We start from the raw sequence: 27,215 nt of genomic DNA on the forward strand, positions 1-27,215 counted from the left end.
GGGCCGGATCACGGTCCCGTGAGGCCCCTGGGCACATATCTTTTGGAGGCCCCCCCTCCCCCCGCTTTCCTATATTGGTGTCTTTCTTGCCTTCCCCCTCGCCAAATTATCCACTAGATTGTCAAAATCTAGCTGTCTGACAAAGTCTGACTCCATTGACATAAGTGACAATGAGCTGAGACGTGTTTGGCAAATGCTACTCCGCAGCAATTTTTTTATTTTGCCTAAAAGGGAAAATGTCCGCTCACCCTGGCAGTTTGTTACTGGCAAAGTTAGAAACATCCCAAGTGCCACGAAAACATTGGGGAACACTGACAGCAGATCAAGTGCCTGCAACGTCTCAAGCAATTTAGTTGGGCACTTCTCACCCTCAAGAGCCAGACACGAAATACTTGTCTTCTTGGTTCTTTCGGTAAAGTCACATAGAAGGGAAGTAATAAAATAATAAAAATAAAACATAATAAAATCAAATAATTCTCACGACGTTTCGGCTACAACGCAAGCAGCCGTCTTCAGGTGAAGAATGAGACACTGCCAAGCTAGGAGCTTATATATAAGCTGAGTTGGAGGTGGAAGAAGAAGAGAGCCTTAACAAAAGAATGTGCATATCAAGAGGAATTTAGCATATTCATGGGACATGCGTAGGAGGTGGGCGGGGGGGTTTCAAAGTCATATTATGCCCATGCATTATGCAGGATCAGCAGCACCAAAGGGAGGGGGGGGGGTAGCATTAACAAAGGGAGGGCATGTTAATAGTATGTAGAAGCAATGAAACATGTGAATGGGAAAACGGTGGCAGGAGATCCGCAGCGGAGCAAATAATGCATTCCCTGTGGAGAACACAAGATACACAGTTAATGCCAGTGAGTGGACTGCGGTCTGAAAGTCACCATAAACGTGAACAACAATCAGTTAAGATCCGAAGTGGTTTATTACGTCCTTCCAATGATTGCTGAGCCAGAATCCATCTTCTCGGTTGAAATTGTCTCTTCTCAACCGAGAAGATGGATTCTGGCTCAGCAATCATTGGAAGGACGTAATAAACCACTTCGGATCTTAACTGATTGTTGTTCACGTTTATGGTGACTTTCAGACCGCAGTCCACTCACTGGCATTAACTGTGTATCTTGTGTTCTCCACAGGGAATGCATTATTTGCTCCGCTGCGGATCTCCTGCCACCGTTTTCCCATTCACATGTTTCATTGCTTCTACATACTATTAACATGCCCTCCCTTTGTTAATGCTACCCCCCCTCCCTTTGGTGCTGCTGATCCTGCATAATGCATGGGCATAATATGACTTTGAAACCCCCCCCGCCCACCTCCTACGCATTTTCCATGAATATGCTAAATTCCTCTTGATATGCACATTCTTTTGTTAAGGCTCTCTTCTTCTTCCACCTCCAACTCAGCTTATATATAAGCTCCTAGCTTGGCAGTGTCTCATTCTTCACCTTAAGACGGCTGCTTGCGTTGTAGCCGAAACGTCGTGAGAATTATTTGATTTTATTATGTTTTATTTTTATTATTTTATTACTTCCCTTCTACGTGACTTTACCGAAAGAACCAAGAAGATGAATCCCTGCAGTCACGAAAGCTTTAAATCGAAACGAAATACTTGAATTGGATGAGTTCGTTGGCAAAGTTCATGTCCAGGTCTGATGGATATCTACTACGGCATCACTGGTCAATGTGGCTTGAAGGCGAGGGGCCATATATGTACAGTACAACAATAGATTCAGATGCAATCGTCCTCAAAAGAACACCACATACGTGTAGTCCGTGTGTTCACCAACCACGCACTGACTCGCATACAATCAAAGGCTTAAGCTCCAGAGATCTATCCAGATCGGGCGCATCCTGGATGATGGTCATATGGCACGTCATATGCAATTGTGTTGCTGTTGTTACACTGCTATTGGTGTTAGTACTGCTAGTTGTTACACTGCTAATCTTAAATTTCGATGTAAAGCTTTCATGACTGCAGGGATTCATATTCTTGGTTATTTCGGTAAAGTCACGAAGAAGGGAAGCTTAGCAGTGTTCATTAGGAGGCTGTTTATCCGACAGCTGTTCTTCAATTTTTCGATTTAAAGCTTTCGTGACTGCAGGGATTCATCTTCTTGTTTCTTTCGGTAAAGTCACGTAGAAGGGAAGTAATAAAATAATAAAAATAAAACATAATAAAACAATTCTCACGACGTTTCGGCTACAACGCAAGCAGCCGTCTTCAGGTGAAGAATGAGACACTACCAAACTAGGAGCTTATATATAAGCTGCATTGGGGGTTGAAGAGCGCCTTAACAAAAAGAATGTGCATGTGAAGAGGGATTTAGCATATTCATGGAAAATGCGTAGGCGTTGGGCGGGGGGGTGTCAAAGTCATATTATGCCCATGCATTATGCAGGATCAGCAGCAACCAAGGGGGGTGCAGGGATTAGCAGTAACAAAGGAAAGGAATGTTAATGATATGTAGCTGCAGTTACTCAACAACACGTAGAAAACTAAAGTATAAACTACATAAAAACTAAAGTATAAACTGCATCGCACCATCAGTATACTTACTATACTCTATAATAAGCTGAGTTACTAACAGCAAGTAATACATTACAATTTTACCTCGTAAAAATTCTATAATATGCTTCCATCTAAACCTTATTCTCTTACATCACACGAGCATATACCGTACTATATACTGCCATAGATAAACCCAACATTAAATTATATACTGTATTGCTGTAAACCAACCTATATCTTATACATTTAATATCACACTATGTATTATTCTACACACCCTAATGTGTATCGAAATGGTTTATTACGTCCTTCCAATGATTGCTGAGCCAGAATCCATCTTCTCGGTTAAAGTTGTCTCTGTGTTTGTATATGTGGATCGCCTCATGAACGAATCTCTCATGATAGCCAGATGGCTTGCAGAGAACCTCTGTCTTGGAGAAGTCAATATCATGTGAGCCCACTGAGTTGTAACAGTGATCTGCCACGGCTGAGGTGTTAGTCCTACCGTGTTTCAGGTCAGCTTTATGTTCACGGATGCGGTCCGATACATGTCGTTTGGTTTCCCCAATGTAACTGCTACCACAGAGGCAACTTAGTTTGTAGACGCCAGGGTACTGTATGTCTGGAACCACATCTTTTACAGACGGTACCAGATCACGGATTTTATGTACTGTGTTGAATCGGACCTGGATCTTGTGTTTAATCAGGATTTTGGAGATCTTTTTTGTGACCCCAGCAATGTAGGGTAAGGTGATGGTCTTGAAAGGCTCCTCAGCAGCCATCACTCCAACCATCAAGAAGGATCCTGCTGAGGAGCCTTTCAAGACCATCACCTTACCCTACATTGCTGGGGTCACAAAAAAGATCTCCAAAATCCTGATTAAACACAAGATCCAGGTCCGATTCAACACAGTACATAAAATCCGTGATCTGGTACCGTCTGTAAAAGATGTGGTTCCAGACATACAGTACCCTGGCGTCTACAAACTAAGTTGCCTCTGTGGTAGCAGTTACATTGGGGAAACCAAACGACATGTATCGGACCGCATCCGTGAACATAAAGCTGACCTGAAACACGGTAGGACTAACACCTCAGCCGTGGCAGATCACTGTTACAACTCAGTGGGCTCACATGATATTGACTTCTCCAAGACAGAGGTTCTCTGCAAGCCATCTGGCTATCATGAGAGATTCGTTCATGAGGCGATCCACATATACAAACACAGAGACAACTTTAACCGAGAAGATGGATTCTGGCTCAGCAATCATTGGAAGGACGTAATAAACCATTTCGATACACATTAGGGTGTGTAGAATAATACATAGTGTGATATTAAATGTATAAGATATAGGTTGGTTTACAGCAATACAGTATATAATTTAATGTTGGGTTTATCTATGGCAGTATATAGTACGGTATATGCTCGTGTGATGTAAGAGAATAAGGTTTAGATGGAAGCATATTATAGAATTTTTACGAGGTAAAATTGTAATGTATTACTTGCTGTTAGTAACTCAGCTTATTATAGAGTATAGTAAGTATACTGATGGTGCGATGCAGTTTATACTTTAGTTTTTATGTAGTTTATACTTTAGTTTTCTACGTGTTGTTGAGTAACTGCAGCTACATATCATTAACATTCCTTTCCTTTGTTACTGCTAATCCCTGCACCCCCCTTGGTTGCTGCTGATCCTGCATAATGCATGGGCATAATATGACTTTGACACCCCCCCGCCCAACGCCTACGCATTTTCCATGAATATGCTAAATCCCTCTTCACATGCACATTCTTTTTGTTAAGGCGCTCTTCAACCCCCAATGCAGCTTATATATAAGCTCCTAGTTTGGTAGTGTCTCATTCTTCACCTGAAGACGGCTGCTTGCGTTGTAGCCGAAACGTCGTGAGAATTGTTTTATTATGTTTTATTTTTATTATTTTATTACTTCCCTTCTACGTGACTTTACCGAAAGAAACAAGAAGCTGTTCTTCACCTGAGGACGGCTGCCTGCGTTGTGGCCGAAACGTCGTGAGAATTTAATGTTTTATTTGTATTATTTCCCTTCTACTTAACTTTACCGAAAGAACCAAGAATACTGCTATTCTTGTTACACTGCTACTGCTGTTCCAGTGCTGTTGGTGTTACACTGTTACACTGTTGGTGTTACACTGTTGGTGTTACACTGTTGGTGTTACACTGTTACTGTTGGTGTTACACTGTTGGTGTTACACTGTTACTGTTGGTGTTACACTGTTGGTGTTACACTGTTGGTGTTACACTGTTACTGTTACACTGTTACTGTTGGTGTTACACTGTTGGTGTTACACTGTTGGTGTTACACTGTTGGTGTTACACTGTTGGTGTTACACTGTTGGTGTTACACTGTTGGTGTTACACTGTTGGTGTTACACTGTTGGTGTTACACTGTTGGTGTTACACTGTTGGTGTTACACTGTTGGTGTTACACTGTTGGTGTTACACTGTTGGTGTTACACTGTTGGTGTTACACTGTTGGTGTTACACTGTTGGTGTTACACTGTTGGTGTTACACTGTTGGTGTTACACTGTTGGTGTTACACTGTTGGTGTTACACTGTTGGTGTTACACTGTTGGTGTTACACTGTTGGTGTTACACTGTTGGTGTTACACTGTTGGTGTTACACTGTTGGTGTTACACTGTTGGTGTTACACTGTTGGTGTTACACTGTTGGTGTTACACTGTTGGTGTTACACTGTTGGTGTTACACTGTTGGTGTTACACTGTTGGTGTTACACTGTTGGTGTTACACTGTTGGTGTTACACTGTTGGTGTTACACTGTTGGTGTTACACTGTTGGTGTTACACTGTTGGTGTTACACTGTTGGTGTTACACTGTTGGTGTTACACTGTTGGTGTTACACTGTTGGTGTTACACTGTTGGTGTTACACTGTTGGTGTTACACTGTTGGTGTTACACTGTTGGTGTTACACTGTTGGTGTTACACTGTTGGTGTTACACTGTTGGTGTTACACTGTTGGTGTTACACTGTTGGTGTTACACTGTTGGTGTTACACTGTTGGTGTTACACTGTTGGTGTTACACTGTTGGTGTTACACTGTTGGTGTTACACTGTTGGTGTTACACTGTTGGTGTTACACTGTTGGTGTTACACTGTTGGTGTTACACTGTTGGTGTTACACTGTTGGTGTTACACTGTTGGTGTTACACTGTTGGTGTTACACTGTTGGTGTTACACTGTTGGTGTTACACTGTTGGTGTTACACTGTTGGTGTTACACTGTTGGTGTTACACTGTTGGTGTTACACTGTTGGTGTTACACTGTTGGTGTTACACTGTTGGTGTTACACTGTTGGTGTTACACTGTTGGTGTTACACTGTTGGTGTTACACTGTTGGTGTTACACTGTTGGTGTTACACTGTTGGTGTTACACTGTTGGTGTTACACTGTTGGTGTTACACTGTTGGTGTTACACTGTTGGTGTTACACTGTTGGTGTTACACTGTTAGTGTTACACTGTTACTGTTGGTGTTACACTGTTACTGTTGTTACTCTTGTTATTCCACTGCTGTTGGTGTTACACTGCTACTGTTGTTACACTGCTGTTGGTGTCACACTGCTGTTGGTGTTACACTGCTATTGAAGGCGGTGCTGCGAGTTCATTGTGTTAAACACAGCACTACCTACAGCACTGCCTACGGGTTCTTTTAACGTTACACCGACACCCACCCCACGAGTTCAAGCCGTTCTGGCGGCGATCGTATGTAATTCCTGCACAGCTCTTTTACAGTTACATCAAATTGCTGTGAAACGTGCGCAATAAATTCGGTGTTGCGATGTACACTCGGCCACTTCGCGATGTTAGACTTTACCCGAACAACAATTCTAAATCGAAGGACCACGCTTGCTTTAACCATAAAGGCAGAAACCCGCGGCGTCCATCTTACGTAGGTAACAATCCGCTACAACGACCCCCCCCCCCCCCCCGCGACGTCATCGAGACGCGCACCGCCACCTCGGCACTTGCATCCAACAAAACGGCGGCGCTACTCTACCAAAATGGCCGCCACCGAACCGCATTGCGATGACGTCTCGCGGCCGGTTACCCCCCTCCCACCCTCCCTCCCAGTTGCGCCTCAACCCGCGGTAGGCCTTTACCCGCCCGTGGCGCCAAAAGCGAAGCCGGTGGTGGAGGCGGCTCCGCCGAACGAGAAGCCGCTGGTGCCCGTCGCCATGGCTCCAAAAAGGTGCCCGCTTCCTCGCTTCGAGACGTCCCGAGATGAAGGCCGCCCCGTCGAGTCAAACAAAATCGGCGCGAAAAAATGAAGCAACTCCCCGTCAACGTTTCCCTCGTGACTCAGAGCGGTTGTCTTCCGGAAGACGGTGGTAGTCTTCCGGAAGACGGTGGTTGTCTTCCGGAAGACGGTGGATGTCTTCCGGAAGACGGTGGATGTCTTCCGGAAGACGGTGGTTGTCTTCCGGAAGACGGTGGATGTCTTCCGGAAGACGGTGGATGTCTTCCGGAAGACGGTGGATGTCTTCCGGAAGACGGTGGTTGTCTTCCGAAAATAAACACGACAACTGTATGTCATCAAAATGTAGGTTCTACCTCGGTGATGGTTGAGGTCTTCTGGAAGACTGTCGATGTCTTCTGGAAGAAGGTTGATGAAATGCCTTCTGGGAATGGTAGAGAGTGCTCCCGAGGGGATGGTAGTGGGGTTTTGGAAGTTTCATTTATTAGGTATAGCCCTGTGAGCCATTCGGCTCTTGAATCGGGTGCAACCGCAACAAACAAAAACATGAACAAGAAAACATCTTAAAGTGACTAGGCGCAAACAGTCTTCCAAAAAAAATCACCGTACACCAACGCTGTGCAAAAATCCCAGTGGGATGCAAGTCAAACAACATCAACAACCACAAGACAACTTAGATTAAAGCCATCATTCTAACTCCGTACTACAACAAACAAACATGGCCAAACCAAAAAAGTTTTCGAAATCACCAAAATAAAGCCGAATTAACACAGCCACTTCTGTGCCCTCGTCGAGGAGGCCGCTCTCCGTTCTTACAGTTACATGCTCATTTCTCACATTAACATCACTAGCCCCACCCACTTCTTTATGACCCTTGGGCTACACACATTTCAAACCTTTAAAAACAGTCTGCCTCAGCAGCAGCAGATCACACTTTCCCACCTGATGACAGACGCTTGTGTTGCGCCCGAAACGTCGTGATTTATTTTATTTGATACCTACGTGACTTTACCGAAAGAACCAAAGGGTATATAATATGGTAGTTGTCTACTGGAAGATGGTGTCTGTTGTGGGTCTCTGTGTTGTCTCTCTGCTTTTGTGTCTGTCTGTGTGTCTCCATGCCCAGCCACCGCATGCCTAAACAGCTTTTGTTCGGCCGGATCGAGGGGGCTAAATGGGCGCGGCACGGGCTAGAGAAGAGATGGAGTGATGTGGTACAGGATGATGTGGAGCTGAGTGTACTTGCCGATGACCGGTACCAGCGGTGTCAAGATCGGCCTCAGTGGAGGAGGCTCGTGAAGGACGCTACTGGGCAGTTGGAGGCAGTCGCCCTCCAACAACAACGGAGGACAGAGGAGCGACGCTCACAACAACGAGCGGAGCTCTGGGTGGCTAAAGCACAGCAAGTTGGCACAGTAGGGGGCACAGGTGGTGCAACAGCCAGTCATCTCGGTCATCTCGGTCAGTCGACCCGTGGCACCTGCTGGGTCTGCCCCGTGACCTCCTGCCAGCTGGCATTCGACAATTCACGTGGCCTCAAGGTGCACTTGGCCTGGCACAAGCATCGTGGTGACGTCACCACCACTTAGTGGCGAATGGCGGTTGTTGTTGTTGTGTCTCCATGTCTGTGTTTTGTCTCTCCCTAAAATTTAGTTTTACCTGATGATGATTGCTTGTGTTGCAATCGAAACGTCGCATTCTATTATTTCATTTATTATCTTTCTACGTGACTTTACCGAAAGAACCAAAGAGTAATTCCTGCAGTCACGAAAGCTTCAAATCAAGTTTGGAAGATGGTAGTTGTCTAATAAAAGACGGTAGATACCTACTGGAAAATGATAGCTAACTTCTGTTCGTTATTTTTAAACCCCTCTTCCGAGTAAAGAGAGCGATAAAAGTAATCGATGTCAGGTTGTTAATCGATTCATCGACTTCACCGTCCATAGACCCATACAGGCTGCAGCCATTGAGGGCTGACAGCTGCAATACCACAGCAATACCTAACCACAGTTGTGGACTGTACCTCTAAATTGACCTTTAAAAAATGTTAAACGAAACATGTTCGGTCAAAGCGAGTTTAACCGTTGTGTAAATGTCCTTGGGGAAGATCATTTTAAGTTTTTAAACATGATCTGTGTTGTGTTGTACCCATTTGGTTGAATTAAGTAGGTGAGAACTCGAGAGACCAGGTTGAGTCTCATTCGCAAGAGTGGCCTGAGGCAAAAATGACAACAAAAAGTGAATCCGGTACAATAAATCAAAACACGGCGGCGAAGATGAAGATACATTTGAGCAGAACAGCCACGTTTTAGGATAAATTAAAATGACCGCATTTAACAAGTTGGCGACAATGCATGAATCACTTCGCCAACGCACATGCAGTCGCAAATTGGCACATTTATTGTTCACGTGACAACTTTATAAGCTGTGTCGGGTGGAGGAGTGTCAAACACGCATTTTTGTACGCAACACGATTACACAAATCTATATATTAATCAGCTGTAGAAGCTGTTTGACCCTTAATTCAAGCTGCTCATTGTGGGTTCGTAAATGACTGGCCCAGGACCCGTTCGGATATTGATTTTGCCAACTGACATTAGCCATGGCCGGGAGTCTGAGGGACAATCCCTTTAGTATGTACGCATGGAGGGGGGAGGGGGGGGTAACCCAAATGTGTACGCTTGCGTATGGGGGGTCTACTGACAATGTACGTACGCATAGGAAACGGGGGTGGGGGGGGGGGGGTGAAGCCTCAATAACACTAACATTTTTTTTTGTTCCTGGGTAGTGTTATTTCCTAATTGTGTATGCCTCAAAAGTACAGAAAATTGCTATTATTCCCCACAAACTTTGCTTTTGTGACCAGGTCAGTGATATTTTGAAATTTACCTATTTCCCAGAACATTCCAGATAGATACAGTGCTGAGTAAACTTGGAGTAACTTCTAGAACATTCTATAACTTTCCAGTAATCTAAATAGTAGTATACAGGGGCGTTAAGCCCACCAGTTCAGTTTAGTTTCAGCTGCCTAAGTGGATACATATCTGCATTTTTCTGTGATGGCATCAAGAGGCTGCAAGCATCCGGCAGACACATTTTGCTATGTTTGCGGCAAATTTATCAAGACAAGAGCGAAAAAGTACTCTGTGGAAGCATCTGCTAAGATGTGTGAGGTCTACAAGGCATATTTCAGCATGCCTGTTGGGGATCAAGACAAACCCTGGGCACCTCATTTCACCTGCGAGCAATGCAAAAAAACTCTGGAAAGTAAGATGGACAATTGTTGCTTCGAATTTTACGTTATAAAATTTGTTAAAATAAAACAAATTGTAAAAGTTTTGTATTTTAAAATGTTTTACAATTTTGAATGTTATTGAAAAAATATATCATTTCTGAAAAATGTTGCGATAATCTCTTACACATTAGTCATGGGTGAAATAAATGTATTTTTATAGGATGGTACAAAGGGGAAAAGAGAGCCATGAAGTTCGCTATCCCAAGAATGTTGTGGGAACCTACTGACCACCTAAGCAACTGCTACTTCTGCATGGTGGACCCTTCCAAACATCGGACTGGCAAAAAGGCACCTGCTATCATGTATCCGGACCTTCCTTCATCCATCGCCCCAGTGCCACACTACCATGAGCTCCCCATACCCACTCCTCCGGAGAGAGAGCAGCCGTCTTTAGAAGAGAGCAGCAAGTCAGAGAGCGAGGAAGATGTTGTAGATCCAGATAACAAATTCAGAGATGGAGCTGAGGAGAGAAACCCATACTACCCCAACCAAAAATACCTCAACGACTTGATCAGAGATCTTGGTCTCACCAAATCCAATGCCAAGCTTTTGACGTCGAGGCTCAAGCAGTGGAACTTGTTGGATGAAAGTGTGCAAGTCGCAGATTAGAGGAAGCGTCACCAACCTTTTTTCAGCTTCTTCATCTTCTTCATCCATCAAGATGGGCTCTCCTTCTGCCACAATGTGACCAGTCTGTTTGAGGCAATCGGAATCGCCTGTAACCAGAATGAGTGGCGCCTATTCATTGACAGCTCATCCAGGAGCCTCAAAGCTGCGCTGCTCCATAATGGTAACAAGTACCCGTCTTTTCTTCTGGCTCACTCGGTGCACCTCAAAGAGGATTACAATAACATCAAGACCTTGCTGGACACCTTGAAGTATGATGAGTACAGCTGAGAGGTCATCAGAGACTTCAAAATAGCAGGAAACCAAGTTCCCCTGCTATCTTTGCATTTGGGATAGCAGGGACACCAAGGCGCACTACCACAGGCGGGACTGGCCAGAGCGGAACAAGTTATCTGTGGGGAGGAACAACGTCAAATTGGAGCCACTGGTGGACCGCTGAAAGGTACTGATCCCACCACAGCACATCAAATTTGGCCTTATGAAACAATTTGTCAGAGCTGTAGATAAGGAGTTGGCAGCCTTCAAGTACCTTCAAGACTTCCCTAAGCTGTCTGAGGCAAAGGTCAAAGCCGGTGTCTTCATCGGACCACAGATAAAGAAGATCCTGGAGTGCAATTAATTCCACAAGAAGCTCACTAGTAAGGAGAAAGCGGCTTGGAACAGCTTTGTCGCAGTGGGTCGTGGCTTGCTGGGCAATCACAAGGTCGAAAAATATGTGGAGCTGGTTGAGACTCTGGTGAAGAGCTACGGCACAATGTGCTGTAGGATGTCCCTCAAAGTCCATATCCTTGATGCTCATCTTGATAAATTCAAGGAGAACATAGGAGCGTACTCGGAGGAGCAAGGCGAGCGCTTCCACCAGGATATACTGGACTTTAAACGCCGCTACAAAGGACAGTATAACGAGAACATGATTGGAGACTACATTTGGGGGCTGATTCGTGAAAGTGATTTACAGTATAATCGTAAATCTCGAAAAACTACTCACTTTTAAATCTTTTGTAGTAATATTTGTATTACTTTAGTATAAATACATGTTAATTTTGGTTGATATGTTTTTTTTCTGACTTTATGTGAACGACAAGACACAATCTTGATTAAAAGTTTTCGTGACTGCAGGGATCCATACTCTTTGTTTTTTTCCGTAAAGTCACATAGGTATAAAATGAAATAAATTAAATCACGACGTTTCGGGCGCAACACAAGCATCTGTCATCAGGTGGGACAACCACAGCAAGAAGCAACTGCTGAAGTGGGCAAAAGAGGTGCTTGTATCACGACGCTATATAAGTAAGAGAGCGGGGGGGCGGAGCCAGGGAGGAGGGATAGGGAGGTTGGGGGTGTGGGATCGGGGGATGGGGTGTTGCTTTCCTGTCTACAGGAAAGCCACCCACACAGATTCTTACCTGAAACCTGATTCCCACCACCATCCGGCACAGAAGAATTCCCTCATCAAAACACTACACCATAGGGCCCACTGCATTTCTGATCAGCACCACCTAGCCAGTGAACTGGAACATGTACACCAGGCCCTTAAGATGAATGGATATTCGGACAGCATTATCCGCAACGCTGTTTCTCCAACCATGCAGAAACAAACCCCTGAGATACCAATCAAAACCATCACGTTACCATACATAGCAGGCGTTACCAAAAATATTTCCAAAATCTTAAACAAACACAAGATCCAGGTCCGTTTCAGTACAGTACACAAAATCCGTGATCTAATCCCATCTGTGAAGGATGCCATTCCTGACATGCAATATCCGGGAGTCTACAAACTAAGTTGTACTATGGCATGTGTCGGACCGTGTTCGCGAGCACAAGGCATATCTGAAACACGGCAGGACTAATACCTCCGCCGTGGCTGACTATTGCTATAACGCTGTGGGCTCTCATGATATTGTTTTTTTCCGAGACCAAGGTACTCTGCAAACCTTCCGGCTACTATCAAAGGTTTGTTCATGAAGCCATCCAGATATATAAACATAGACATAACTTCAACCGAGAAGATTGGTACAAATTGAGCAATAATTGGAAGGATGTTATCAACCAGGTAAAACCTTAACTGCTTTATGGCTTGCCTTCATATCCGCATCTCCAGTTTTCTTCAGCCTGCTGCTCCCAGCCCCGCCTACTTCCCAGCACTGGCATCTTGCCGTGGTTGCTTCGTTGCTTGCAGCACCCCATCCTCCCGACCCCACACCCCCACCCTCCCTATCCCTCTTTCCTGGCTCCGCCCCCCCCTCTCTTACCTATATAGCCTTGTGATACAAGTGTATGGGTGATTGTCACTTGCCATTCTGCAAGCCGGTAGTTCCCCTTATTGTCAATAGGGGGCAGAAGCGTTACCACGCCCAGGCAAATGTCCATGGACCAGAAAGGGGCCAACGACAGATCCCAGTAAACGGGTCCTAGGACACATTCCCCAGGCCCCCGGGTGGGGGGGAACTGGTGGAATGATGTCACCTTCCAAGATGGTCCAGAATGTTCCAGAAGGAAGGCGTGGCTAGGGCGGGGCAAGCCACAAACGAGTATATAAGCCAGAGCCCTCAGTGCTCTGGCTCAGTTATCTACACGCTGAAGACTGAAGACCTAGGCTGGAGAATAGGACCCTGGCGCCCAAGCTCCGCTGTCCTTCTAAGGGCCGGAGCTCAGTGAGGCCAGTGGTCAGGACCCACGGTCAGATAGCCTCCCCTAGGTCCCAGCCGGAGGACAATAGGGAACAGGTTACCCAGTGATAGGTCTCGTATAGTCCGGAGGCCATACCTCCCCAGGTATCGGGTAAAGGGACCGATATATCCTTTGTGTTAGGGACTGTGTAGTAAAGACAATAAAATATCGTGTTGCCTCATTAGAAGTTTATTCGTCAATATATACAACACTACACAAGCATCTCTTTTGCCCACTTCAGCAGTTGTTTCTTGCTGTGGTTGTCCCACCTGATGACGGACGCTTGTGTTGCGCCTGAAACGTCGTGCTTTAATTTATTTTATTTTATACCTACGTGACTTTACCGAAAGAACCAAAGAGTATGAAAAGACACAAATTTACCCGTTTTCTCATTCAAAAAAGGTAAATTTAAAAATATCACTGTCCTGGTCACAAAAGCAAAGTTTGTGGGGAATAATAGCCATTTTGTATACTTGTGTTACATAGTGTAATTTGTCTACATTGGCCTTCAAATGAGTTAGCTAGTCCGGCGGTGGACTGTTTGCTTAAACACGTTAATATTATTAATCCTTGATTGTTTCTGCATGGATTATATATCGGTCGTCCTATAGGATTCGGGGGGGGGGGGTGTAAAAAGTACGTGTGCGTACAGGGAGGGGGGGAGTTTTCAAGTTTTGACAGATTTTTGTGTACGTACTAAATGGATGGCCCCTAACTTGGTATGCCGGGTTGATTGGCGCAGTGATCTGAACACCACCACTCCGATGAAGCACGGTTGGCTACGTACGGTGCGAAAGAAATTCAACATACACACTGCCCATAGACTCAACACTGCACATAGACTGAACATTGCCCATAGACTCAACACTGCCCATAGACTCAACACTGCCCATAGACTCAACACTACTCATAGACTCAACACTGCCCATAGACTCAACACTGCCATAAACTCAACACTACCCATAGACTCAACACTGCCCATAGACTCAACACTGCCCATAAACTCAACACTACCCATAGACTCAACACTACCCATAGACTAACACTACCCATAGACTCAACATTACCCATAGATGTGTAATGGGTAATAAACTGGAGTAAGCTTACTCTGAGGCTACACGTTAATTACAACACCAACAGACTACAACACAAATGGGTAACGGCCCCTTTCACCTGATACTCTATGGAGGGAGTCCCTCCGGGCTAGCTCGCCTCTTACTGTCTATCACTACGCCTATACTGCTGGGGCTTGAGTCTTCTCTTGAGTCTTCACTGGTTATAAGCTGGAGCTCTCACTGGTACGAGCTCGAGCCGACCCTAGCCAGGGGTTCGGCTCTGCCCATTGGGCTCTTCTCTTCAGAGCTCCCGGTGTAGCTCTTCGGTGTTCGGCCGGACGATGACTGCTGGGACCGCTCAGGGCCCTGGCTTATATACAGGGACCCGGCTCACTCTGCCTCTAGCCACGCCTTTCTTCCAGGACCGTCTCCAAAGGCCTGGAGAATAACACGATCCCCCAGCACCCTTCCTGGGGTCTGGGGTCCCGACCGTTGGGCACGATGCTCCCCCCAGGGATTGCCTAGGGCCAATGGCCGTCATCATTATCCAGCAGGTTCAGCCTCCCTTCCGCTCCCTACTGACACAAGCTAGTACTGCCGACTATAGGTAGTGGCGATCATGTTCAACCATGCCACTCCAGATGCAACACTTCCCATAGACTAACACTAGGCAATAGACTCAACACTGCCCATAGACTCAGCACTTCACAAAGACTCAACACTTCCCACAGATTCAACACTGCCCATAGACTCAGCACTTCCCAAAGACTCAACACTTCCCACAGATTCAACACTACCCAATTGACTCAACACTTCCCACAGATTCAACACTGCCCATCGACTCAACACTACCCATAGACTAATACTGCCCATTGACTCAACACTGCCCATAGACTCAACAATTCCCATAAACTCAACACTGCCCATAAACTAAATACTACCCATAGACTCAACACTACCCGTAGACTAATACAACTCATTTACTCAACACTGCACCTCCGATTAGCCCAGTTGACTACGTATGGTGCAAAAGAAGTCCATCATGCATACATACTGCCCAAAGACTTACACCACCCATAGACTCAACATTACCCATAGATGCAACACTTCCCATAGACTAACACTACCCCATATACTAACACTACCCCAACACTTCCCATACATTTAACACTACCGATTGACTCAACACTGCACCTCCGATTAGCATGGTTGGCTACGTACGGTGCGAAAGAAGTCCAACAGCATACATGAAAATGTCAATTGAAGGCTACTGAGACATTGTTTATATTTTATTCGCATATAATACTGTAATACAAAATATAAGACATTTCATTTCATTTGGCGACTATGATAATTATACAATGCTAAACCTACACGTAACAACGGAACTGGGGAACCTTTGTTCAATGTAAAACTGACAATAACTATTTGATGATTACATAAATTCAAAGTCAAAAGTGCCCTATGCTTAAGCAAGTGATACATGAGGCTCATCCCTGTTGGTGGCTCTGAACTAGCGGTGTCAACTCGACATTTCTATTGTGGGAACCAGTCCGCACTGTAGGATCGACCGTTCCAGACCGGCAATTGAACTCACAACCTTTCGTTTGAGAATCGGGCATTTTGCTACGGTAAACAACAAAACCAATTGCAACGATTAATTAGTGGCAACGAACAATCCACCAAGCAATCCAACGTGGCTTAACATCAAGTGTTACCATCAAGTGTTAGGCCAAGTTAGGGTGCTAAACGCCCATGCTTGCCGAACGGCTTTAACTACGGGCAGCTCTTAACCCCAATGCTTGCCGAACGGCCTTTACTACAGGGAGCTCTCAGAGATACCCTCTTGGGCAGTGGTGCGTAACCTTTACTGCAGCCTTGCGCCGCTTTGGTTCTCAATCGTGAAACATTAATGTTAATAAATACGTAGGTTTGATGAAATAAAGTAGTTGTTACTTACGTGCCCGTGTTTAGTTTACGTTGCGATGATTTACCTTCTAAAAAACAAATCTGACCATGTTTCGCTACCCTCATGAAGGGCATCTCTCACCGCCAGGGGGTGCCAGCGTGCACCCCAGGTTAAGAACCACTGCTCTCGAGGGTAATGGGCCTACTCTTCCACCCTGTCCAGGCATTTTAGAAAAGACGTATGGGAAACCCCACGTTTTCACTACACTCATGTAACTGTATACTACTGGGTGCACAGAGGTGGTGGTATCTTAAGTAACTGGCCCCGTTGTTTCTCCGGTCGGGCCACAAAATGGAATCATGCCGGTGGGTCCCTGGATTGCAAGTCCAATCTGCTTAGCCATTGCATTACGGCAGCATCCTAGGCATGTCATGATCCATCAATCAAAAATCAATTCTCACACTCACGATAATTGCATCGAATCGCGCGTGTAAGAATCGTGATTTGAGCAAATGACAGTGTATGCAAATTACTGTACGGTTTCTGCAAATGTTATCCTTTTGGCTTATTGAAGGAACGAGACAAAACGAGACAAAAAAACATTCGACACAATTCAAAGGAGACGAAAAAAAACTATTCACAACAATTGAATTGTGGTCGACATTGTGACGCAGAATCATGTAAATCCATCAAACTGGGAGGTGGATTGTCACGTGCATTCTTGCCATGGAGTTAGAACTGGCGACTATTTGATTATATGGATTCATTGGATGCGAATTGCGATCGACTACTGTTGCGCGGTCGATTACTCGGGCCCATTTGATAGTACTCCTCTCCAAGGCTGGAAACCCCCTTTAAGCCACGCCCAGCGTGACGTTGATGATACTGATGACGTCACGATGCCCAGTCCATCACCTCCCACCCAGCGGCACAAGTGCAACTGAGATCGGACCTCTTCGTGCAATGACAGTTTTTATTTTTGTTTTATCCAATGAGTCGAGCGATCAAATGGATAGCCCAGTTCTACATGGAATGATTTTACTCCTCCTCGGATTCGAGGAATTCTCACGATTTTGGGTCACAAATGATGAAATGCTCTCATTTTCATAACATCGCGTTGAATGCACCTGCAGTGGCTGCACACGGGCTATGCGAGTTAAAAATAATTCTTGCACAAGGAGACGCATTGTATATCGTGAGCTTACATTGTTTTAAGTCAGTGCTGCATGTCCAATACCCATGCTAAAAGCAAACCCTTTAATTCTTATACCATTACAATTATAGTTTACAGCTCCCAAGTTAATCAACTGTTGAATTTAGGCCTCCTCATACCGTGCCAGTATGTGGGGGTTGTACGATCATTCTTCACCATTGTGGTGAGTGAAGGTCGGTAAAGGAAAGTGCCAAGGACCGGTTTGGATGGCACTCGCCACTGATGTTACCTGTGGCCTGGAAACACAACAACCACTAAGCTATCGCTCCACCATGAGAGTTAATTATTTGACTACTTTGATTACAATTAAGAGTCATTCCAAACCAAATTCACTCTCCTCCGGTATTCATGGCATTTTATCGAAGCCTCAGTCGAACTCTGGTCAGTGATTGTCGCTTTTTCTCCTCTGTTGTCCCCGTAATCTGGAACGTCCCTCCGCCATCCATCAGCGCTGTCGACTCCCTGCCCCTGTACAAGTCCAGGCCAGAGACGTTCCTCTTTTCCTCATCACATTCGAGGTAATGAACTGAATTAATTGGGTCAGAAAGTAAACACCAAATGTTTAATGGAGGGGCCAGGGAACCTCTTCCATGTCCACCTATTCCAAGTCACTTGTCACTGCAAGATACCCTCGCCAATGGCAGAAGTGACTTTGTGCGTGCGAAAATTAGTAAACGCGTTGTTGCTGGGTCAAAAATATTCCCTTACGGTACCCTGATTCGTGCGACTAAAGAGGCATCTAGTGACTTAAACATTTAATTTTGGCTCTAACCGCATCATAATAATTCAGGCAATTATGCACATTAACAATTTTAATGACGACACGTTAGAAATTGTACATATTTTTAACGATGCGTAGTCTACATTCAGGGGGAATGCAAAGGTAAGCGCGATCTGTTTTAACATACCCCTTTGATTTAATATCTATCTTGCTGATCTCGTCAAGGTCATCATCGCGGCAGCTTCTGGCTGGGCATCGAACAAAGATGGTCACTGCATCGCGCGTTTTCAGATGCGCTTCTGCGGTCGTCTGGAACGCTCTTCATTCCGATATGAGGAAGCCACTGGAGCTACGCACGTTTAAATAATCTAGATTGAAACAATTTCTTTAGAACTACTTTTCGTGTTTAGTTTGTTGTCCTTCCCCCACACCTCCGATAAGCACGGTTGGCTATGTACGGTGCGAAAGAAATTCAACATACGTACACACATTGATTTTAAACGCCCCTTTCTTCTCAATTGGCGATTAAATACTGTGCGAGTGATGGCTCCGTGTCTTACAAAACAGACAGAGGTGGTCGTATGGATGGAGACTCACGGATCTGTGCTCACATGCACACACAGCGTGCAAATTCTGGGAGAAGTCACAGCACATGCCACCGCAAAGGAAAACGACACTCCACCCCAGCACGCACGGCCTGCCTGCTGATCAACTGTGGGTTGTACTTGTTTGTGCTGCTGGGCGGACAGAGGTTGCGTTGATACGAGAAACTTGTCATGCCAGGAGATCGAACCGGCGGACTCTGAGATTGCAAGTCCTCACGCATCAACCTTGTGAATTGGCTCCAAAGTTGATGGTAGCTTGTGTGTGCATGTGGGCCAGAAGCTGGGATTTGAGGGGGGAGGGGGGAACAACCCCTTATTGTTTGAGGAAATGCTGTCATCAGCTAGGTTTCCATCAATCATTATGAATGCCCACTTATTTTGATGAGTTATCCGTTTAACACGAACCCCAAAGATCTTTGAGGGGGCCCAGAGACAAAATACAGTGTAAACACCAACTTAAATAATGTGTTGAATGGTGGAATAACAAAACAACAACCCCATTGAATTGCTTAGAACGTTTGTCTTTTTTTGGCATAAAAATACTGTCGTATATATACACACATCTTACTTTCAACTAACGCGTACTCATTTAATAGAAAACCATTTAAATACATCGTTTGATCGTTTGATTTTGTGCCAATAACCTCTAAGAGAAGAACACGACCAGTGTGCTTCCCTAGAGTTACACTACGACTACTCTGTGATGGTGGACACAAACTAAAATAAGTAATAATGGGCGAATGTCAATAATATAATCTGGATGTGACTGACCAAAGAGATTCACAATATATATTTTGCAAAAGATGTCTAATTTTCATATTTACATAGGCACAGTAAATGTATAGTTTTTTTCGTACGACATCCGTTGTTTGGGAATTTTATAATTTGTTTGGATTCTCCGCCGTTTAAGTTATCCAACGCTGGCACACACTCTTGCAGATAATGTTTTGTTGGGTCTTTAATGTCCACCTTTCAGCAGACCGTGTACTTTGGTAATTCCCTGCAGAAGTAACTTAGAAGTAGGGATATGCTTCCAATTTAGTTTAATCCTCAAAATACCAATCTGGAAATCAGACCGAGATGCAAAATTTAGGGTGGTCCATTTTTCTTTCGGATTCATCTGAAAGTATGATGCCACAGGAAATGACGTCTTAACAGTATGTCACTTCCCCTTTTGTCCCCGCTAAAAGTGGCAACAATGCCACGTGATGCCGCTTTCGTTTCGCTCAAGCACGGTTTCCACTATTACAAAATGGAAATGATCAGAAAATATTGAATTTTTATATCCAAAACCCATCCCTACTCTGCTAAGGTTGACGAGAATGGGCATATTAACAACTCTTACTCAGAGCCACTAGTCTTAGAATCAATTGTGAAAATGAGTTGGCCCGTCATTTCTAAATGGAGAGAGGGGGTCTCCACCATGGTTACAAATACAACCTCGGAAACCAGAAGCTCTTATTTTAATAGGAGCACACAGGATGTATGCGCCGGGCTGTCTGTTTTGAGTTTTATAAGCTTCATTCACAGGGGGGGGGGGGGGGAGGAATTGAAAGTGGCATTCACGTGACTCACACTGCTTTTAAATTTGTCCAAGATAACAGCGCGCAAGTGCATTATGGAAGCCAACATGACAGGATAGCATTCATGTCAACCCATACGGTTTACCCGTATTCTTGTACAAGGAAATTGAATGAAAGTATGTTTTTGTCTATTTATTTGTGTTTCTCCCTTGTGGTGGGACTTTGTAGGATGAACGTCGACAATCATAAGGGCACGGGGTGACCAATAAGGTCTGAATTGGTCTGTAATAAGATATGGGACAGCCAGATCAAAACGAGAGGTGCACTGGGAGGTCGGTATGAAATTGCACGTGCACCCATCGGGTTTCAAATAATCTACCGTATACTAATCTGGGTCCAAATTCAACGTGGTCAAAATAATATCTCACGCTAGCACGACTGCTATATTCAGGAGTGGGGCACTGTGGGAGCCGGGACGCATGAAGCCAATGCAGGTCTGCTGGCACAAACGCATCTTAAATATGGGACAAAGAAACTGCTCCAATGTTAAATGGAACCAATTGGTACTTTCATCTGGTGACAGCCCATTGCAAGAGGGAACTTAGCAATTTTAATAATGCTGCAGAAATATATATACACAGTAGTCCCTTGGTTAACGTTTTTAATCCGTTCCACAGAAACTACTGTTCACCGAAATGACTGTTAATCTAATTCAATTATAAGTGTTTCCACTGCCAAAATAGTGTTTCCACTGCTAAAAACAGAAAACATGTTAAGCATAAAGCCATTCGAGGTCTAAACGCTTGCAAATGAGAGTTGCTAATTGGCTGAGGGCATGGCTCAGCCCTAACTTAGGAGCGCTGGAATTGGCAAAAATTGGCGTGCACAACATAAACACGTTACCGTTACATGAAAGTGTTAACGTCAGTTCAAACCACGGGGATTCTCTGTGGGAAGCGAAACGTTCACCGCAAAAAACGTTAACCGATGTCACTGTTAACTGAGGGACTACTGTATATAATTTAATTTCTTATAACTTTCACATTTGGGATTTGGGCTTAATGCATGAGCACACAAATAGCCCGTCCTTATGAACGATCACCCCTGTCTTTTTGTTGTTGTTTAACGTCCACATTACAGCAGACGGCCTGCTTTGGTAATTTCACGCAGAAAAATGGCCAACCGGATGTGGTAATCAGGCTACGACGTATATGTTCTCTTTGTTTCGTTTACACCGGGGAACACGATGGGGGGGGGGGGGGGGGGGGGGGGGCGGGAGGGGCGTCGTTTTCGAATGGAAAACGCAAACGTTTTGCACGCGCAAGCAGCGTTGTCCTCGTCCCGTTTTACTTTTAGGCTCCTTACGACTGCTCAGTGTGGCCCGCTTCACACAAGCAAGTCGTCCTCTTGTTACTCAGCAAAGAGACCAACGATAAGGTCGCCGCTGACCCCCCCCCCACCCGCGTCCTCTGTCGTTGTACGTCAATCACACGCACACCGCCCTAAGTGAGAGACTTTCGCCACCTCCTCCCCCACGAACCCACAGCTCCAAGGGCTATAACCTGACGTCTTTCTCCTCCAAGTCCATCTCGTCGTTGTCGGACGGCTGTGGGATCTCCAGGTTGAACTTTTCACTGAGCTGCTGGATAATGGCGGCGAGGTCCTCGGCATTCTGGGACTTTTCCTCCAGGAGCTCATAGCGCAGGCTAGAGATGTCCTGCTTGATGTCCTTGAGCTCTCCTGCAAGTGACACGCGGGCACATACATAAAGATTTCCCGTGTGGCCTGAACATATGATTGGTGCAAGTGCTGTTAGCGAGTAGCACCTATAAAGGCCAGCAATGCACATGAGGGGGCGAGTGGGTGGTAAGCATCACGCCCGGTCGCCTTTGTCTCCCCAGTGGCGATGTTTTACACACCGCTCTAGGTACTAATTTGAGGCTGAGTCGACCTAGGGGAGGCCCAGGAACGGTTCAGATAATCGTCACAGATGTTGGCCGTGAGCAGGAATCCAATTCGGGTGGCCGAGTTTGTAGCGCAGCGCGCTAACCACTTCACTACCGCTCCCCATGTGTGATGTGTCGCACAATGACCTCACACGCAATGCCAGGGCGAATCCTTTTTGGCGCAAATTTTACGTCTCTCAAGTGTTGGGAAACCCTCTTTAATCAATGGGGAAAATCCCTGATAGCAACACAACTTTGCACTCAAGTTGAACTCCCCATTGGTTTACATTTACATAACTTATTGTGCCCCCCACCCGCATTTTGGATGGACAGACCAGACGGAGATTGCTAATCAGTGCTTTCATCCTCGGTTCGAAAGCGCCACAGTTGGTTCATACTATTTAAATTTACGTTGATTAAAAACGTCATCATCGTCGTCGTCATTGTGAGCAATAATCGTCATCACCATCAGCAACATCAGTAATTTCAAAAAAGTGTTTTTAATTGAATGTGGCCGTTACCTTCGTTGACCTCGTCGTTCTCCTTGTCGAACTGGGCTTTCAAGACGTACCTCTTGATGAGCCGTTTCATGATTTGCTGCGGAACAGCGTGACAGAAACGGTGACCGCGAGCAAGCATTGCGCGGTGCCTGATACTGCAATGCCATTGTAATTGTGCTGTCGTGCTGAGATAATATATGAGCATATCAGAATCAGCAGATTTATTTATACTGGAGGAATCTGATTAACTATAAAGCTATTTTTCACAGATGTCCAGTAGGGGTGGGTAAGAACGTTACAACAACAAACAGCTCAATAACACTAGAGTAGTGCAAAGTACAAGAAAGGTAAGCAAATCACCAAAAAATATACAAATACAACTAAACCATCCCCATCCTACCAGGCAACGCCCAGTCAGGTATTAACTTATTTTTCAGAAGCTACCTGTTCACAAATGATAACTCAACAAAGTGGCCCATCATTTGGACATTTATAGCAGCCAAAATAAACGAAATAAGCCACATGCATGTTTATAAATGTGGAGGGGAAAAAACCGGAGGACTTTTCATTAAAAAAAAAATCAGGATGAACAAGTCACCCCCGAATGGATCCGATCTATTGCAAGAGACACCTGTGTGGGGGCATCGCTCTGCCAGTGGAGGGACAATGATCGCCAGCTATGGGTGGAGAATATTCCCGGTTGAGTAATCAGCGGCGACATTAAGTTTAGACCTTGACACACCGCCGGCGCACAATGGCCTACTCTTGCCAATGACATCATGGGACCTTTGACATCCAATTTGTAGCAGACAGTCGGGCGTGGTATCCTGTGCCCGCACCCGCAGTATTAACCAGGGCGGTCCTTGGACTCACACCGTGAACCTCTGCGACGAGCCACCGCTCAACCACGCCGCTGCCCCGATATCTCGTAAAGCTCAGCGGGCTTGAGCCTGGTTAGTACCTGAACGGGAGCAGTGGCTAGGAGATGTTAACTCCCTTGCCTGGTATGCAGGATAATCCTGGGTTCTCTCCTGACTCTGATTCCTGGTGTATATTTGGAGTTTCCGTGTCTCTGTCTCTCCCCGAGGTCCCATGGATTTTTCTCCAGAGCTTCCGGTTTTTCGCTCCACAATTTAGAATCATGCATTTAGAGTATTTGGCTGCTATAAATATCCACGTGATAGTCCCTCTTTGTTGAGCTATCACCTGTGGCCAGGTCGCTTCTGAAAAAGAGCTATACAGCTCAGTGGACCTTACCTGGTAAAAGTAAAATTAGTTTAGTTTAGGGAGACTAACTGATAAATAACCAGTGGGCTGCTGAGTGGCCAGGAGATGGCCGTATCGGGATGGATGCTTGACTACCTGTGGGACGAAGCTCTCAGTCTCACCCTCCTTTGTGTACATGGGGTGTCTCTTGCGTTTTATATCAAAAACGTTTAAGCGTTTAAAAAAAGAGAAGAAAAACACCATCCGTACCAAACCATGGCATCATGGTTTACCAGGTAAGGCCCCACCGAGCTATGTAGCTCTTTTGCAGGAGCGACCTGGCCACAAATGATAGCTCAACGAAGTGGTTTATCATGTGGAAATTGATAGCAGCCAAATACTCTAAACGTGTGATGTTGATTCTAAATTTGGAGGGAAAAACCGGAGGACCTGGAGGAAAATCCACGCAACCACGGGAAGAACATGCAAACTCCAAATACACAGGCGTCAGGGTCGGGATCGAACCCACGACCTCCTGTATACCAGGCGAGGGAATTAACATCTTGCCACCGTAGCGTTTCGTGTGGAGCAAGTGTGTGTTTACCTGGTAGCGGGTGGGATGCTGACCTATGCTGTTCATGCTTCGGTTCATGTTGCTCCTCAGGCTATACAGGTCCTGAGGAATGACATTTCGCACACACTCATGATAGCACAACCATTGACGCACAACCTGTCGACAGTAGCCGTAGACAATTTGATTGAAGCTGGACAGACCCAACGACGAGCTATGGAGCCCTTTAAAACACAGGGTGTCTGGCTCAAAAGACGGGTTTGCAATGGCGGAATACAACAGAGGAAGTTAGATCACTCATTAAATTAAATGATGAGAGATTAACTCAAAACAACGGAATGATGCATGCTTTGTATGTATGTCAAGATTATAACTGTATAGCCGTAGACCATTGTTGGAAATTTCTTTCCTTGCTTAGGACCAAGTCGGACTTTCAGACACCTTTGGCGGGCAACCAAAGACACAGATCCCCCGTGTAGCCTTTAGCAGACTGTTGGGGCAAGTGCTGTTAGCGAGCACCTATGAAGGCTGGAACGGTACACGGGGGGCGTGGGTGGCCAGCACCACGTCCGGCCGCCTTTGTCTCCCTAGTGGCGATGTTTACACACCACACCAGATACTCATTTTGAGGCTGAGTCGAGCTAGAGGAGGACCGGTTCAGATAATCGTCACTGGTGTTGGACGTGCGCGAGAATCGAACCCGGGTCGCCGAGTTCGTAGCACACTCCACTCACTTTTCTCACTTCAAGGGTGTTGCAAGGTCAAACATATTTCCCTCTGGTACCCGATTTTTGTGGCTAAGATGCTCGCAGTCACAGATGAGTTATATTTATTAGGAGAAGCAACTGGAGTTACTCTTTGGTTATTTCGGTAAAGTCACGTAGAAGAAAATAAATTAAATAATAGAATGCAACGTTTTGATTGCAACACAAGCAGTCGTAATCAGGTAAAACTAAATTTGAGAGAGAGACAAAACACAGACACGGAGACACACAAGCAGAGAGAGACAACACAGATACACACAGAGAGAGACACACAACATAGACACACAGAGACCCAATGCCTCTGTGTCGTGGCCTTAAATAGAGAGAGAGGGGGGGCAGAGAGAGAGGTGGGTCTACTAAAGCAGAGAAATTACCATGTCAATGAGAGAGCTGTGTGGAAATCCACCCCGCGGCGGCAGGGGGAGAGAAAGACCCAGCAAGACTGGTAAATTTTAGAGAGAGTTGTGTGGAAATCCTCCTCAAAGCGGGTGGATTTCCACACAGTTAACGCATAGCCGGCTCTTTGAGTTGCATTGCATTACATTTCCAAAAATTAGCTAAGGTTGTTTTCTCAAACTGCCTATTTCTCTCTCTAAAATTTACCAGGCTCTCATAGGTCCATTCACTCTTTCTCTCCCCCGGCCGTTTCGGGGTGGATTTCCACACAACTCTCTCATTGACATGGTAATTTCTCTGCTCCAGCCGACCCACCTCTCTCTCTGCCCCCCCACCCTATCTCTCTATTTAAGGCCACGACACAGAGGCATTGGGTCTCTCTGTGTCCATGTTGTGTCTCTCTCTGTGTGTATCTGTGTTGTCTCTCTCTGCTTGTGTGTCTGTCTGTGTGTCTCCGTGTCTGCGTTTTGTCTCTCTCTCAAATTTAGTTCTACCTGATGACGACTGCTTGTGTTGCAATCGAAACGTCGTATTCTATTATTCAATCTATTTTCTTTCTATGTGACCTTACGGAAAGAACCAAAGAGTAGTTCCTGCAGTCAAGAAAGCTTTAAATCAAGCAACTGGAGCTATGCACTTTTAAATTAAGATTGAAAACAAAATTTCTTTATAAATGTGTTTGTGTGTGTTGTTGTCCTTCCCCCACACCTCCGATTTACACGGTCGGCTGTGTACAGTGTGAAATACGTTCAACATATAAGACCGAAACAGGAGGAATTCTCCACAATTCTGGCTGTCGCCTGATGATGCTGGTGGTCATTGTAATCACGGGCGAAACGTGACGGTACAGTAATCCCTCGCCACTTCGCGGTTCAAGTTTCGCGGCCTCAGTGCATCGCGGATTTTTCAAAAATATTCATCGAAAAATAAAAATTCAAAAATACCGCCATATCGGCAGCCGTATTGCGGAAAGCAGCGTTGTTTCATCGTGATGCGCGAGAGAAACGGTTTCCCAGGATGCCAGACAAAGAGAGAAACTCTCTCAGAGGCTTTGTACATACTGTACCCACGGGCACTCAGACAAGGCACGTGATTGGTTCCCGGAGCGAGATCGACGAATGAGAGCACGAGTGGATGTACAGCATCCCGTGAGCTGATTGGCTGCGCATCATCGCATCCTCTCCCATACGTATCGTATGAGAAAGAGAGAGTGAATGTATAATATTAAGGTTTTATAATTAAATAGATTTAAGTAAAATATGAGTGAGTGAATGTATAATATTAAGGTTTTATAATTAAATAGATTTAAGTAAAATATATATATATGAAGTATAAATATACATATTTTAAACATTCTGGTACCCACACACACATATACGGAAATTCCTAGGGGGGCCAATCCTACTTCGCGGATTTTCACCTATCGCGAGGGGTTCCGGT

At 45.3% G+C, this 27,215-nt stretch overlaps 2 protein-coding genes across 7 annotated transcripts in view; both read right to left on the minus strand.

Moving 5' to 3' along the window:
• LOC133357647 (nucleoporin p58/p45-like) overlaps positions 1-6,908 on the minus strand; it is a 30,110-nt gene extending 23,202 nt beyond the window's left edge. For 4 of the 5 annotated variants that reach the window (XM_061575717.1, XM_061575715.1, XM_061575716.1 and 1 more), the window contains exon 1: positions 6,677-6,908. In XM_061575717.1, coding sequence (XP_061431701.1) covers positions 6,677-6,753 — 77 coding nt within the window. In that variant the 5' untranslated portion in view covers positions 6,754-6,908. The remainder of the gene's footprint in view (positions 1-6,676) is intronic. The other variant, XM_061575718.1, reaches the window with a different exon arrangement.
• Positions 6,909-21,647: 14,739 nt separating this feature from the next.
• LOC133357662 (short transient receptor potential channel 7-like) overlaps positions 21,648-27,215 on the minus strand; it is an 85,383-nt gene continuing 79,815 nt past the window's right edge. The window contains exons 12-14 of one of the 2 annotated variants that reach the window (XM_061575742.1): positions 24,649-24,720; positions 22,860-22,935; positions 21,648-22,132 (exon numbers count right to left, since the gene is read on the minus strand). In XM_061575742.1, coding sequence (XP_061431726.1) covers positions 21,948-22,132; positions 22,860-22,935; positions 24,649-24,720 — 333 coding nt within the window. In that variant the 3' untranslated portion in view covers positions 21,648-21,947. The remainder of the gene's footprint in view (positions 22,133-22,859; positions 22,936-24,648; positions 24,721-27,215) is intronic. The other variant, XM_061575744.1, reaches the window with a different exon arrangement.

This window comes from Lethenteron reissneri, chromosome 59, assembly GCF_015708825.2.
Source record: "Lethenteron reissneri isolate LAM-NWPU_2019-01 chromosome 59, ASM1570882v1, whole genome shotgun sequence".
Taxonomy (NCBI): domain Eukaryota; kingdom Metazoa; phylum Chordata; class Hyperoartia; order Petromyzontiformes; family Petromyzontidae; genus Lethenteron; species Lethenteron reissneri.